This window comes from Phoca vitulina, unplaced genomic scaffold (assembly GCF_004348235.1).
Source record: "Phoca vitulina isolate PV1807 unplaced genomic scaffold, GSC_HSeal_1.0 scaffold38, whole genome shotgun sequence".
Lineage (NCBI taxonomy): Eukaryota > Metazoa > Chordata > Mammalia > Carnivora > Phocidae > Phoca > Phoca vitulina.
The window spans coordinates 14645232-14660439 of record NW_022589741.1 but is presented as its reverse complement, the minus strand read 5'-3'; the positions used below and the strand labels follow the sequence as shown (position 1 = coordinate 14660439).

At 59.4% G+C, this 15208-nt stretch overlaps 2 protein-coding genes across 16 annotated transcripts in view; one reads left to right on the top strand and one right to left on the bottom strand.

Annotated features, from left to right (window-relative positions):
* The first annotated feature begins 1547 nt into the window (after positions 1–1547).
* On the top strand, positions 1548–7263 carry TREH (trehalase). Its single transcript, XM_032427746.1, is given in 21 exon segments — positions 1548–1681; positions 2307–2323; positions 2326–2408; positions 2545–2593; positions 2596–2683; positions 2765–2852; positions 3395–3495; positions 3622–3714; positions 3835–3890; positions 3893–3947; positions 4056–4125; positions 4128–4176; positions 4388–4441; positions 4560–4754; positions 5291–5451; positions 5453–5500; positions 5776–5887; positions 6230–6312; positions 6315–6344; positions 6592–6645; positions 6897–7263. Coding segments are annotated over 21 exon segments (1974 nt in total). The 3' UTR covers positions 7251–7263.
* A 959-nt stretch (positions 7264–8222) lies between these two features.
* Positions 8223–15208, bottom strand: part of PHLDB1 (pleckstrin homology like domain family B member 1) — a 49628-nt gene continuing 42642 nt past the window's right edge. For 13 of the 15 annotated variants that reach the window (XM_032427838.1, XM_032427841.1, XM_032427840.1 and 10 more), the window contains 5 exons: positions 13758–13874; positions 13395–13497; positions 9363–9448; positions 9214–9246; positions 8323–8486 (listed from right to left, as the gene is read on the bottom strand). In XM_032427838.1, coding sequence (XP_032283729.1) covers positions 8346–8486; positions 9214–9246; positions 9363–9448; positions 13395–13497; positions 13758–13874 — 480 coding nt within the window. In that variant the 3' untranslated portion in view covers positions 8323–8345. Of the gene's footprint in view, positions 8487–9213; positions 9247–9362; positions 9449–13394; positions 13498–13757; positions 13875–15208 lie in introns of all 15 variants that reach the window. The other 2 variants (XM_032427849.1, XM_032427852.1) reach the window with 1 other exon arrangement.

The window sequence follows — 15208 nt, the reverse complement described above, 5'->3', positions numbered from 1 at the left end:
TTTATAAGTATTTGATTTTCAAGGTTTATAGTTGTATACAGGGCAATTCATCTGCCAAGACTTGTAGACCACCCAGTCCAAAGACCCAGTGGGGAGTAGTGTCAGGAAATTCCTTCCCAGATGACACCCTTCATAGTAGGTGTAATCTAAAAACTTGAAAGACGCTGGCCCGTCACTCGGGTCACCTTCAGTCGTCAACAGTTACTGTAGCTCAGCGTCATATCCTGAGACCAGAATGTCTCCCAGAGCGACTCCGGCCCTGTTTGCTGGCTTCCATCAACGTTGTCAGGTTCCAAAGGCAGGCTGGGCAGGGCAGGCGCGGGGCCCCACGGTTCCAGGCATCCCCTGCGATTGTGCTAAGGACCGAGGTAACCTCTCGCTCCCTCCAGGCACTCGTGCCGTGCCAGACTGCCCGTTTCCCTTGAACACCTGCCTGTTCATCTCTTTGCCCTCAGCTGCCTTTCTCCTGTCTGTGTGGCACTGATTTTCACTCCACTCCTCCCCCTTTGGAAGGGATGTTGGCTTTGGCCACTGCTCTCGTCTAGCTCGCTGGCAGCACACCCAGCCTCGTGAGGGCCGTAGGAGATAGAGTTACACAGCCCCGAATGGGGGGCTCTTCCCGCCACTGAGCAACACAGCCCCTTTCACTGTGAGCCCCCGCTTAGCCCCATGAGGCGTGGGCACAACCCAACCTGTCAGGATTTGAAAAGAGAGCTACAGTCTCTTACTTACGGACCATTCATGCTTCCGACACCACAGTGGCAGGTCGGGTCCTAGTGGGCTCAAGGTCAGTGCAGATGATGTGGGAAAGAACTGTAGAGTCCTGCCATCAGCCTCTCCTCGTATCCCCCAGAAAAGCGGACGACTCTATCCCGTGGGGACCCTCCTTTGGCCCCCACCCCATGCTGAGTGTGAGCATATGCTTGTGACGCTGTGTAAGCCTGCCCTTCATGCTGTTCTCTCTCCCTGCTTCAGACCACAGATGTGTCAGTTGTGTTCCAGTTCTGGATCAGGCCAGCACTCGGAGGGTGACACGTTACACGCTGTGCCCATTTGACACGTCTCTTGGCCCATTGTGGGAACCATGGGCTGACCCAGTTGGCACAGTATCTTCTGTTCCAATACAGTATTTTAAGCATATTCGTCTACAGTCAGGAATGCAAAGCTACTTTAACGGGCCCCTTGAATTTCCGGAGTGATTTCCTGAGGCTCATGCCCCATGCGAGCATCCCCTTTCCTAGTCCAGTTTTTCCCTTCCCCTGAGTCCATAAACACCCCAACACGGGCGCCTGGGTGGCTCAGCCGGTTAAGTGTCCGACTCTTGATTTCGGCTCAGGTCATGATCTCAGGGTTGTGGGTTTAAGCCCCGTGTTGGACTCCATGCTGGGCATGGAGTCTACTTAAAAGCAACATAGGAGCTTTTCACGTTCAGTGTTTCCATCACTGCAAGGGAAAGAGCATGCAGTTTAGGCCACTTGAGCTGACCTTTCTTATATTCTTCAGAGATTCCCATCAGTTGGGCAGAGTGCAGTAGCCTTCCAAACGAGATGCTGTCTGTCCGCGTGGCACTGCCGTCGGCGGCCAAGCAGCTTTCTGGTGGTCGTGGGGAGCCGCCACAGGGCTCCTCCCGCGACTCCTCGGGAGCTTCCCGCAGCCCGGCGGGAGAAGAGGCCACCTGCCCGTGCGGTGCGCGTGTAGCGCTTCCTGTGTAAACCCTTCCCGCGTATGAAGGAACTCTCTGGGGCACCGCCTTCTTCATCAGAGACGTCACTCAGGACACCGTCGGTACTTCCGGTCACAGGAAGATCTGTCCTCCAGGCAGAAGGAGGTTTCCATAAACGCCCAATAGCGGGCTGGTAACTGTCTCCCGAATGATGCATATCCCACGCCGCGTGCGCAAATTCCCTGGCCCGAGGTCTGAGCAGTCGCCCCTGGGGGTAACTTACAGGCTTTTGCCTGAAGCCCTCTGGTCGGTTTCGCCCAGGGCCGCTGTACAGCCGGTCCCACCCCCTCTGATGTGTCACTGATTCAAGTGGTCCTCTCCTTTTGTCCACTGGGTGTCCACTCTGCCAAATGACCAACCAGTGTGGGCTTGGGCCCTTGTTTGAATCCTTTGTTGCCGAGGGCGCGCCTCGTTCTCTCAGCGGGGTATGTCTCCAGCACCCACACACCCGTACCACACAAGGGCGCGCACGTTCCCCGGGCACACTGACAGCCCCGGGCCAGGGGACGTGCCCAGACTCGAGCCTTTCTTCTCCCCTGATGGTGGTGACCTGACCTGCCCCCCTCCCCGACACTGTCCGCAGCCAGATTTACTGCCACGGGGACTCCACCAAATGCAGATGGCCAGGCTCTACCGGGATGACAAGCAGTTTGTGGACATGCCACTGTCCTCGGCTCCAAGTGAGGCACAGGGGGGCCCCACCTCCTAAAGCTTCTGCACCAAAGATGACAGAGGGCAAGACGAGGCAGAGAGGGGCCTCCATCAGGGAGGGGCTCCTGGGGTCCACCTGACCCCTCCTTGCCGCCTGGACCCCTGACCAGGTTCTGCAGCGCTTCGGTGAGCTGGCCGCTGCCCACAACCCAAGCACCCCCCACAGCAGCTGCAGGCTTTCGTCCAAGAGCACTTCCAGGCCGTGGGGCAGGAGCTGCGGTCCTGGACTCCTGAGGACTGGAAGGACAGGTAGCTCCTGGACAGGAAACAGGAGGGGGCCCTTCAGACAGGCCTGCCTGCCTGAACCCTGTGCGGTCGGCGTTCTTCCAGTCCCCGGTTCCTGCAGAAGATCTCAGACCCCAAGCTGCGAGCCTGGGCAGGGCAGCTCCACCAGCTCTGGAAGAAACTGGGAAAGAAGGTATCCACTCCTGGGTCTCAGCCCAGGGGATGGAGCTGGGAGAGGGGGATGCCAGTTTGGGGTCCCATTGCCCTTAGAGCACACACTGGGTCCTTGAATGGAGCTCTCTAGGAAGAATTTCTGGAGGGGGAGAAGGGAATGTCTACTTCTAACTTCTCACCTCCTCCCTGAAGCCCTCACCATCCTCCCCCACCTCCACCTGCCACCTCCAGGCTGCCCACCTAGGCTCTCTCTTCCGGGAGCTGATCAGGTCAGGACTGGGTGGTGGCAGCAGAGATGGGGGAAGGGGAGTGGAGGAAACGGTCCCCCTACCTGGTCCTGATACTGGCCGCCGCTTGGTGAGCCCCTGCCAGGGCCGGGCTGAGTTAGCAGGGACTCCAGAGGCCGGCCTGTGGGGCCGAGCAGACCTGGCTTGCGGCGGCTCCGGCCTTGACCAAAGCCACACGGCTGACTAGCCGCAGAGCCAGAACTCACGCACCGGCCGCCAGGGCCTCCACACGGCGGGGCCTGGGGGCTCCCCGTGCCCTCCGTCCCAACTGCAGGTGAGGCCAGAGGTCCTCAGCCAGCCGGAGCAGTTCTCTCTGATCTACTCGGCACACGCCTTCAGCGTGCCTGGCGGGCGCTTGGTGGAGTTCTCCTACTGGTGAGCGGCCGGGGCTGCAGGGCGGGAGTCGGGGAGCCCGGGGGCCAGCGGGCTGTCCCGGGCAGAGGGGGGCACCCTGACTGGCCCGGGTGCACAGGCCGGTGCGTGAGCTGTCCGTTTCCCCAGGGACTCCTACTGGGTGGTGGAGGGGCTGCTCCTGTCTGAGCTGCCCGGGACGGTGAAGGGCATGCTGCAGAACTTCCCGGACCTGGTGCGGATGTAAGGGGGGCGGGCCCCTCAAGGCTGGGGCGGAGAAGGGGGTGCCAAGGGCTTGGCGCCGGACTGGCCTTGGCCTTCGCCGCTGGGCAGACGCACCTCAGCCCGCGTCCTTCCTGGCAGCTACGGACACGTCCCCAACGGGGCCCGCGTGTATTACCTGCAGCCGAGCCAGCCCCCCTCCTGACTCTCACGACGGACCGCTACGTGACCCACACCGACACCGCCTTCCTCCGGTGGGCCCCCCGGCCCCCCTGCTGCCCCGCAGGCCGCCCTACTGGGACCTCCCAGGGTGGGACTGAGGGGCCGTGCCTGGGCTGCCGCGGTGCCTGGCTCCACCCCAGGGACAACTTCGGGAGCCTAGGCTTGGAATTGGACTTCTGGATGGAGAACAGGACCATCTCTGTGAGCTCGGGGAGGGGGGGAGCTACGTCCTGAATCACTATGCTGTCCCTTATGGGGGACCCAGCCAGGAGCCGCCTGCCCACCTCTCGGTCTCTCGTGATTCACTCTGGTCTGAGGGCCATGACTTAGCCCTGCCTCTCAGATGCTGATACTGAAAGCCCTGGGCAATCCAGGGCCCACGAAGGGCAATCCAAGGGCAGTTGGAGCAACATGGCTTAGCCTCCAGCTTGCACTTAGAGGCTCCTAGTGCCAGGATGCCCACTTTCCTCTTCCAGGCCAGAGTCTTACGGCAAAGATGCTGAGCTGGCAGACACGTTGCCAGAAGGTGAGCAATAACAAGGTCAGGGATCGGGGTGGGGCTGAGAGCCTGGTGTTGGGTGTCGAGCCCTGGCCCTCCCTGCCACCCCCCCCGGCCCCCGGCCCCTGCTGCTTTGTCCTCACAGAGGACCGGGAGGCTCTGTGGGCTGAGCTCAAGGCTGGGGCTGAGTCTGGATGGGACTTCTCTTCATGGTGGCTTGTCGGAAGCCCAGACCCTACATCGCTCAGCAGCATCCGCACCAGCAAATTCGTGCCTGTTGACCTCAATGCCTTCTTGTGCCAGGCAGAGGAGCTGATGAGCATCTTCTACTCCAGACTGGGTGAGCCAGCAGGAGGGGCGGCTTGGGTCCTGCTTCAGCCTTGGCCGTGGAGCTGGAAGTAGGACCTTGAATGAAGGGCCTCCAGCCTCCTAGCCTGCTCTGTACCTCACCCCTAGGGCAAGAGTACGCATGGAGCCCACTCTCCACTCACCCTCCCTTTCTTACTGGGAGGGACTTCTAGGGTCTATGAGAGGACACCTGAGTCCACACATTCAAACTCCCTCCATTCTCTCTCCCCCAACAATTGCCCTCGGACCTGTTGGAGCTAGGGAAATACACACGGCCAGTGCTCTCCTAGGACGGACCCGGGAGCAGGCCAGTTTAGGTCCTGAGAGCCCTACAGGGCCATGGCTCAGGAACTCCTAGATCCTAGAGGCCGGAAATGAGGGCTCCAGGTCTGCATGTCCCCTTGGTGTCAGGACTTCTAGCCCTTGGGGAGGACAACAGGAGGCGGCCAAGGTTGACCTCTTTCTGGAAGGCATGGGACCCAAGGTCAGGCACCTCGGTTGCTCAGCCTAAAGACAGTGTCACCCCAGGGAATGACATCCAAGCAAAGTACAGAAATCTGTCACAACAGCGCTTGGCTGCCATGAGAGCCATCCTGTGGGATGAAGAGAAAGGGGCCTGGTTTGACTATGACCTTGAGAACGGAAAGAAGAACCTGGAGTTTTACCCATCCAACCTCACTCTCTCTGGTCTGTTTCTCTGACCCAGACACCGTGGACAAGGCCCTAAAGTATTTGGAGGTGAGGGGGGCAGCAGAGCGGGCTGGTATACTGGGGGCAGGACCACCTGCTCTCTCCCTGAGTCTGAATTAGGGACCTCTGGCAAGTGGCAGCCACCCTCTCCTGCCCCACCCCTGGGTCTGAGCCTGCGGGTCCCGCTGGAGCCACCAGGGGGCAACTGTGAGCCAAGAGGACAAAGCCCAGGAAGGGGGGACATCTGGCTTGAGGAGGGCCCAGCCTCTTGGCTCCTCATCCAGCCCCCACCCACAGCCCTAGAAATGTCTGGAACCTTCTAGGACAGCCAGATCTTGACCTACGAGTATGGGATCCCGACCTCTCTCCAGAAAACAGGCCAGCAGTGGGGCTTGCCCAATGCCTGGGCCCCCCTGCAGGACCTGGTCATCAAAGGTAGGGAGTAGGGAGGTGGGGATGGGGCATATCCCAGGGCCTTTCCCCATTGCATCTGGAGGGTCGGCCTCCTGGTGCTGGGGAGGTGTGAACAATGCACATGGGGTCTTTCTCTGGCTCTTCTGGTCTCTTGGCTTCCCACTCAGCAGACCTTTGATAGAGGGAACCAGCCGTCCTTTCTCCCTCCAAAGCCAGGCCCTGGGGAAGGAGCACATTGGCTTTTCATGTGGCTCACGTTGGAGGTCTTAGGGCCCAGGCCTCTTTCCCTCCTTGAGGAGAGTAAGGCTCTGGCCATCCCAGGGGACTCAGGAGATTCAGTGTCCTGCCTGGGGTGGGGTCTAGGTCTGGCCAAGTCTCCTTCACCTCGGGCCCAGGAAGTGGCTTTCCAGCTGGCTCAGAATTGGATCCGAACCAACTTTGAGGTCTCTACTCCTAAAAGTCAGCCATGTTTGAGAAGGTGAGCTGCTCCTGAGCCCAGAGCCTCTTGGGCTCCTCCCCATGGTGAGCTGGGGGGATGCCAGGCTTTGCCAAGCCCAGGGACAGTGGTGACGCCCGGTGGCCGTTCTTGGGCACTGCAGGGGTCAGAGCTGCAGGCCAGAGCAGCTTCTCCCAGAGGGGCTCCCATCTCTTGCTCCCCCTGGGGGGGCTGAGGTGGGGAGCCTGGGGGTGGTGCCCCACCTTAGAGCCTGTCCTTTTGTTCCCAGTATGACATCAGCAACGGTGGTCAGCCAGGTGGTGGAGGGGAGTATGAAGTTCAGGTGAGTGGGCCCACATCCTACTGGGAACTCCAGGGCTGGCTGTGTTGTCCCCACAACTGGCCATGACCTCCCCTGTCTGGGCCTCGGTTTCCTCCCATGTATGTGGGTCCCCAGGGAGGAGGCTGACTGGAGCTCCTTTGCACCCCTGGGGCTGGGCAGTTCTCGAGCCTCTGGGTGGGGATCTCACAGCCCCTAAAAGGATTTGGGGCCTTCCCCAGAGATCTTGCCCCACTGACCCTGTCGCTCTCCAGGAGGGCTTTGGCTGGACCAGTGGAGTGGTCCTGATGCTCCTGGACCGCTATGGTGACCGGCTGAGCTCGGGGACCCAGACAGCTTTCCTGGAGCCCCCCCTGCCTCCTGCCCCGTCTGCCTCATTAAACTTCTGCGTGAGTCCCTACCTTCGCCTGCCTCTTCATCTTCCATCCCCTACCCCCAGCCAGTCCTTGGAGTGGGGTCAGGGGAGGGACCTAGAAGTCATGGGTTGGGCCCTTGTCCTTCCTGGAACATCAGTAAGGGGGACGTCCTGTTTTGTGGGGACACAGTCCCATACCCCATGCAACCTGGCTTCCCAAACACATACTCCAAATGCTTTATTGTTCTGTTGAGATGCTTACAAATACTGAAAATCACCCAGCCCGGGGCCCAGTAGCCATGGCCCAGTGGTGGGCAGGGAGGTGGGCTTAGTGTTAAGGCATGAAGGGCCGAGGCCAGACAGCTGGTGGCCTGGTCCTCTGCTCCCCATTTCTGTCACCCTTCCAAGGCTGAAGGGAGGGCAGCCAGACCTCAGGGTCCTCTCGCTCTGCTGCCTCCTCTCCTGCTCAGGTTCCCCGGGGGCGTCTGAGCAGCCCTCCACCCGTTAGACACTCAGCCTGCACAGAACCCGTCCAGCCGCCTCTCCCTGCCGCTTCCCTCCTCCTCCAGTCTCTGGATGTCCGAGCTTCGTCCCTTCTGGCTCTAAGCAAGGCACGAGTGGAAGGGAGAGGGCTGGACTGGGGGCTGGAGGGGGGGGTTTGGTCCCTTCCCCCCCAGCTGGAGAGATGTCGGTACGTACCCTCAGATGGGCCCACGGTTGAAGCATGGGCGGAGCCACAGGGCCACGGCCATGGGTATGGGACCATGGCGAGGAAGCAGTCACCATGGAGATCAGGGGATGGGGTTGGGACCTCAAGGCTGACACTTGAGGTCTCTGGCCCTTGAACAAAGTAATAACAAAAATGTGGGAGAGCGGGGTTTGAGAAGTACACCGCCTGAGCTGTTCCCCCACTCCGGAGGTGGCTCTCCTCAGCCCCCAAGGCCCCTGCAACGGGGGGGCTGAGGCAAGAGGGGATCTTTGGCAGATTCTGGTACCATCACTTGTCCTTTGCGAAAGCAAACACAGGCTGGGGAGCGCAGGTGCCAGGTCAGAGCTTGAGGCCCCCTCTGCCAGTTCCACAGCCTGGGGCAGGACCCTGAAGGGTTATTGCAAATTCTGAGTTCCCGGGAGCCTCCCCACTTTTTGTCTGCTGGCTGGTTCTTTAGGGGGCCTGAGCTCAGACATTCACAGGATCCGCTCCTTAGAACAGTACCAAGGCCTGTACGGGGGCTCTGGGAGCACTCCTGCGCGGCCTGGGGCCCAGGCTGCGGCTCTTCTCCAGGGGCCGAGCCGTGCAGCAGGCGGGCTGGCCCGAGGGTCCAGGAGGCCCACGCCAGCACTGGTGTGGTCAGTTCATGAACTGAGTGTAGCCCTCAGCTCCGGTGACGATGACGTCCATCCAGATGCGCATGGCCTCTGCGGACGGCGCCACCATGTAGTACAGCCGGTCATGGGTCTTCACACAGAAGGTGAGGGCTGGGTTCGGGCTCTGCCCCGGGAGAGAGGAAGGTCTAAGACAGGGCTCACCGCTGACATCCCATCTGCCCTTTGCCCTCCCTGGCTCCAGGGTGCCCTGGAGCTCGAGACTGAGTCCCAAATAGGCCCCAAACCTAGTCCCCACCCGTCAAGGGGGCCCCAGGCCGAGATGTTCCCCTCCTCACACCTGGGCCGTCCTTGGACCCTGGCGGGGCTGTACCCTACCATGGGGGGGGGGGGCTCTGTTTCTGGGCACCCCTGGGCACAAAAGTGAGTATCAACAGAATCAGACACAGAGGGCTATTCCAGTGAGGACCCGAGCCTCCTCCCGGCACCAGAGGGGCAGGTGAAAAAAGCTGCGAGTGGGCTGCTGGGCCCAGGACCCCAGAGGAGCAGAGATCAGGGCTGAGGCGGCACCAGAGGCTTGCAGGGAGGCTGCTTTGCATGAGGGCAGAGAGCCCAGGCTTCAAACAGGTCTCCTTTATCAATCCCGTCAGCCCAACCCCGTCCCTGAGAACCCCTTCCTCCCCCTCTCAGCCATCCCTTTGGCGCCACCCGCCTCCCCACAGGCCTGCCATCATCTCAGGAGAGGGGGCAGCGAGCCTCCCTGCAGCCCCCGCTGCTCCTCCCTCAGGCCCGGGGAGGGGGGTTGGGGGGGAGAATAAGGGGTCAGGGGCCAGGAGGGGACAGGAGGCATTAATGTGCAGTAGTTCTGGTTACAGGTAGGTAGGGAGGGGTACCTCAGTCACCACAGGGAAGCTGAAAAACCTCTTCTGGGAAGGGGAGAGGGAGAGAGCAAGAGAGAGTTTACAAAGAGGCTGAGGAAGGGGTCCAGGACTCGAGAAGACAGGCTGCTGGGCCCACCCCTTCCCCTGCAGCGCGCCCTCACCTTGGCCGCACTGCGCAGGTGGTCATAGTACACTTCTTCAATGGCCTGGAAGTAGATGACCCCCTTCAGCTTCGTCTCATGCTTGTCTGCAAAGAAAATAGGGCCGGGATGAGGAGGCCCACCATCCCTCAGGCGAGGGGCCACCGATGGAGCTTCCCCGTCTGGGAAAACGGGCTAATTCCCAGGACTCCAAAACAGAGCCCACCAGGGAGTCCTGAAGACATGGCCCACGCTCAGCCTTGCTCAGAATTAGAGAATGCAAATTAGAACCTCTCCTGAGATACCACTTCGCACCTATGAGAAGGGCAAAAATATGCAAAAAATAAACACCAGGCTTTGGGCAAGTTTATGGAGAAACAGGTGGGCTAACAGATGACAGGCGGGGTATACAGTGGTAAACGCTTCAGGAGGATTTGGCCGAGTCTACCAGAATGAGAAAGGTGTTTGCCCTTTGAGCCAATGATTACACTTACGAACATTTACCTTACAAATAACAAACACGTGATTGTTCACCACAACGATATTTGTAGTTTGGAAACAAGTCCATCAAGTAGAGATTGGTTAATAAATTAGAGTTTAGTACAGGACGGGATACTAGACCTCTGTTAAATGATAGGGAAACACCTCATGGGGTAGGGTGGAAAAAAATACAGATTCAGAAATACACCTTTCAAATGTATCCAATATATTTCCTATAGAAAGATCTGATAGAATAACAGTAAAACAAGGAACATATCGTATGCCATTTTTCATGTAAGAAAAGGAGTAAGAATCTCTGCATTTGTTTACATTCTAAAGAAACTACAAGGGTACGCAAGTAATAAAAACGGTTTAGTAGAGGCATAATTCTCAATGTAAACCCTCTTATGTGTTTTTTTAACTGTAGGAGTGCATTTACCTATTCAAGTCTAATAGTAAAAACCAGAAGGAAGGATGTGGCATCTGGAGGCCGGTGGGGGGACAGAAAGGAGCGGGGCCGACAGCAGAGGTGACCGAGCCGGCGGGAAGGGACAGGTCACTGCCAAGGGAAAGCCTAGGGCCTGGGCCGTCTCATGGCAAACACTGTTCACAACCGAAAGGTCACACCGTCAACTAAGCTCAGACAGTGACAGCTGACAGGCTGCCCCTTGGGGTGCACCCTCACCCCCGTGTCATTTCAGGCCTGAGTCCCTGAGCCAGGAGCTTCAGCCTCCTCCCGTGCCCCCGCCCCACCCTCTGCCCCTTCGACTCCCCTTCTCTAAGGACAAGTTGGTGAGCTTCCTCAAGCAAATTGAATCCTGCTGCCTCAGCCCGCCAGCCTCTCTGCTGCTCCCTCACTGGGACCCTGCTGCCATCTTGGCTTGGCAAAGGCTGTTTACAGGCCACTGCCCTCTGGTCGGTCTCACGCGTCCTTCCCCGGCACCAGCCCCAGCTTCTCTCCGGCCAGGCGGAGCTTCTCCCGGGCCCTTCACCGGGGGCTCTGTGTACACTGGAACGGTCTCCATGCCCTTGGCCAACTCCTACGTGGTCTTCAAGACCCACTGCGAATGGGACCACTATGGTGCCCGGTCACGCACTCCTGGGCTCCCACGGCACGGACGTCCCTCTGTAGAGCTGACCCTGCTGAATCTGAGCCCTGCTCTGCCCGTTCACAGGTCTACCTCCTCCAACAGCAGCAACTATGTGCCTAGCACACAGTAGGTGCTCAGTGTTGAATCAGTGAGTCCGAGGCACTGGCGTCACCGGAAATCAGAGATCCTGCTCTTAGGAACCTACCCTCTAGTGGGGAGGAAAGCACACACGTATGGCGTTTAGGAGCTACACGACCTTGGGCATGGCTGGGAACGGCAAGGGCGCATCTACACGTCCGAGGCAGTCCTGAGAAGCAGGTGGTCGGCACAGCGTCTGTGATCACAGCGCAGACAGAGCCTCTATAAGGCAAGGGTTCTATATGGCAGAGGGCAGGACCCGTTCCCGGTGAGGCAGGGCCAGGGAAGGCTTTGCAGACGCTGTATCTGATCTGGACCCCATAGAATAGAGGGGTTCCGCCAAGTTAGTGGGAGGAGGGTCCAGGCCAGGGTAGGGAGAATGGCAAGTTCAAGGCAGAAGCAGGCAAGTCACACCCAGGGCCCCGATCAGGCCCCCGGCCCACCTCCGTCGGACACTTGCGCTTGGGACAAGGATGCAGCCCCACCTGCTTCCCTCCAACAGCAGCCCCTTCCCACCTCTTCCTTCGCTGGAAACCGCATCAGCTCCAGCCCCCGCTTCCTTACCACCCACCTCTCCTCTTGTGCCATCTGGCTCCCACCCTGGACGCAGCAAGGGCCTCTGGGTCCACGTTATTCTTGGCCTTTCTGCAGTGTCCCTCATCACTGGCGACACTCCCTGCCTACAAATGCCGGCTCCTCCGGCTGGCTTCCCTCCCCGTTTCCGCCCCTCCGCAGAACGTGATCTTCATTTCACTAACCCTCAGGAAGCTCGTGAAGGCCCAGCGCCAGTGCAGCACCTGGCCTGTGGCTTCCCGCCTCCTGCCCTCCCCCTTTGACAGCCCCTCCTCCTCCTTCCCCAGGGTTCAGCCCTTTCCCTCTTCTCTGCTCTGAAGTCGAGCCGCCTGGGTTCAGTTTTAGCTTGGCAGCTTAGCTGTGAGACCTTGGGCAATTTACTTACCTCTCTGAACCTATGTCCCTCATCTGTAAAATGGGTATAAAACAGTGCTTCCCGCACATGATGATGAAAAGTCAACGCGATGCGTGCAGAGTGCTTAGCGCGGCACCCGGTTCGTGCAGCGCTCAGTGAGTATGACCTGCCATTACTATTACTCCAGCACAATCAACTTTAACCCTGACCTGGCTCCTAAATTTAGGTGCCCCCAGGCACTTCAACCTCAACATGCCTAAAATGAAACTCTTCTCCCCAGGCCTGTTTCACTCAAATGCCCACAAAGTCCCTTCCAGCCCAGGTGGAAACATGGGGACACACGGGCCTCTGCCTCTCCTGCCTCGCACAGCCAGGGCCCAGGCAATCAGGGAAGGCCTCTTGGAGGGGGTGGCACTTGGTTAGGGACCAGGTTAGACGGGAGGCAAGCACTCCAGGCCTGGGTGTCTCTGCCACCAGACACTTAGGCCCTCTCCTTCCAGGCTCTGAACAGGATTGCTCTCCCCGGCTTTATGGCTAGATGGAGCTGGGTGACTGGCTGAGCAGCCCCACTAGTGACCTGAGGACAGACCCCAGCCGGGGCATTTAATGCCCATGCAAGGCGCAACTGGGCTTCTCTTTACTCTCTGCCACTGTGGCCTGCAACGTTCTAAAAATGCATGCTCTCGAACAAAGGGAACACTGGCGCAGAGGGGAGCAGAGCCCCCACCAACCCAAAGGGTACCCGGACTCGTAGCGGGTGAGAAAGGAAGCTGCGGTTTTGAGCCACTGGGATCTCAGGACTGGCTGCTCCGCAGAACACCCTGGCCCCTCCCGACCTGTGTGCCACACAGCATCCTGCGCTCAGCGTGGGGACTGTCCAGAGGGAACTCCAGGGACGGGTGACTACGCTGGAGGCAGCGTGGAGAGCAGAGGGAGCAGGACGCGCCAGGGGGCCTGTCCCCAGGGCTGTCCCGAGCGCTCGCTGGCACCGCTCAGCTGCTTGTCTTAGAGCCTTTGAGGGGACGTGCCCAAGGCGGAATCCACAGGCCTCCACATGCCCACGGAGCCTGGGCGTCCCCTACAGCACACCCATCCTGCCTGGCTTTCCCAGTCTGCCCACTATCTGCCTCCCTGACGGCAAGCTCCAAGGGACAGAGCCGTAGCCACCTGGCTCGTCACCAAGGCCTCAAGCAGTGCCCAGAGCTTACTCCATGCTCGGTAATACTGCCGAATACGCGAATGAACAAAAACCGAAGGCGGACCGAGTACAGTCTCTACACCGTCAGGGAGGGGAGGACAAGCCCCAGCTCAAGCCCCCGGCCCCACACTGCTAAGCCCGGCCTCCCTCCGGAAGACCAGCCGTCCTGGGTGACAGCCCAAGGGTCCAGGCTCCGAGACGGTCTGACGGGAACTCACCCACGTAATAGGAAAGGGTGCGCTTGAGCCGGTCGAAGACAAACCAGCGCTTCTTCCATGATTTAATCTTGCCGCCCATCTTGACCAAGTAGCCGCGGCAGACCTGGCAAGAAGCAGGAGTGAGGAAGGACCCGAAGGCGTAGCCCCCAGACCTCTCCTCCCGGAGCGGCACTATAAAAGCCGTCGCCTGGGCCTGGATTTTGGGGGGCTGTGGCCCACACCTCTTCGGGCCAGCACACCAGGTCCCGGGACAGAGACCACTAGTGTTAGGGCAGGAACTGGGGCCACTATTCCGAAGGCCCAGGAGGTGCCCAGACTACAGGGTCCTCTCCCCAGCGCCCCGGGGCCACACAGGCCTCGCACCTTGCTGCTGAGCACCACGTGCAGGCAGGTATCGACGCCGTGGCCCGACGACTCAATGTGGGTCTTCAGGTCGAAGTCCTCCTTCCGGATTGGCAGGTAGCGGGTCAGAGGTCGTGCCTGAGAACAGAGGGCAGCGTCAGCAGAGTCTCCTCTCTTCCCCGCGTCATTCCCCTGTCCAGGTCCCTTGGCTTCAGTCCTGAATCCCCACTGCTGCCATCAGTCCCTCCCCGCCCCGGGGCTGTCACTCTGGTTTCAGAGCGCTTGTGGCAAAAGCCGGCCTGCACTGATGCAACCCGGGCCTGGGCAAACTGCCAAGTGGCTCCATGCCTCAGTTTCCCCACCTAGGACAGCCATCCCTGTCTTGTCCCTGTCCCTGGTCTCCCTCCTGGGCTGAACGGAATAAAGCAAGAAGCCAGAGGTGGGCATGCTCTGGGAAACAAAGCCCAATAAGCAATCTGGCATCTATGACTTCTCATCGGACCATGTTTGGGTCACATGGCCCCTCTGGGCCTCCCCTTCCTTATATGTCAAACAAAGGCTTTGAACTAGATTATCACTAAGGTCTGCTCCATCTCAAAAATTCTGATACCAACTAGAACTTTTTCTCCTACTCCTCCTCTACATTAGAATGGCCAGAAAAGGAAACATCATAAATTAGAGAAAAAAACGAAACACACAACTTCCAGGAGGTACCCCGAAGACGGGCTGACTGTGTCCCCTCCTACAGCAGACGCCGGTGCCCCAGGGCACGGGGCTGTCGGGGAGAGAGACGCGAAGTGGCCACGGACTGGGGCAGGACAGGGGAACTGGACTCCTGACGCAGATCCCGAGCACGGAGGTAAAACTCAAGAGTTTCTGATTATTTTTTTATTTGTATTTTTTTGAGAGAGAGCAAGAGAGTGAGCGTGAGCAGACAGGGGCAGAGGGAGAATCCCAAGCAGGCTCCACGCTCAGGGCGCAGCCCGACGTGGGGCTCGATCTCATGGCCCCGAGGTCACGACCTGAGCTGAAATTGCGAGTCAGACGCTTAACTGACAGAGCCACCCAGGCGCCCCCTGGTTATTTCTTAATTCCCAAACCCAATCCAGGTGGCCTACCCCTTAGAATTCATGTTGCTGCCTCACGGGACATCAGGGCGCGGTGGTCGCTGGTCACTGCTGGGGAAGATCCCACAGGACCCCCACCCTGGGGGTTGGGGGGGCTTTATAAGACCCAGCAGGAAGGACCAGCCTGAGTCCCATAGGCTCTCACAGTGGGGAGGGGGGCAGGATCTGCCACGAGAGACGTGGGTGGAGCTCCCCATACAACCTAACTTCTCCCTCCACCTTCAACTGTTCCGCTCAAATCTGTGTAAAGAAAAAGCTCAGGGGGCGCCTGGGTGGCTCAGTCGGTTGGGCGGCTGCCTTCGGCTCAGGTCATGATCCCAGGGTCCTGGGGTGGAGTCCCGCATC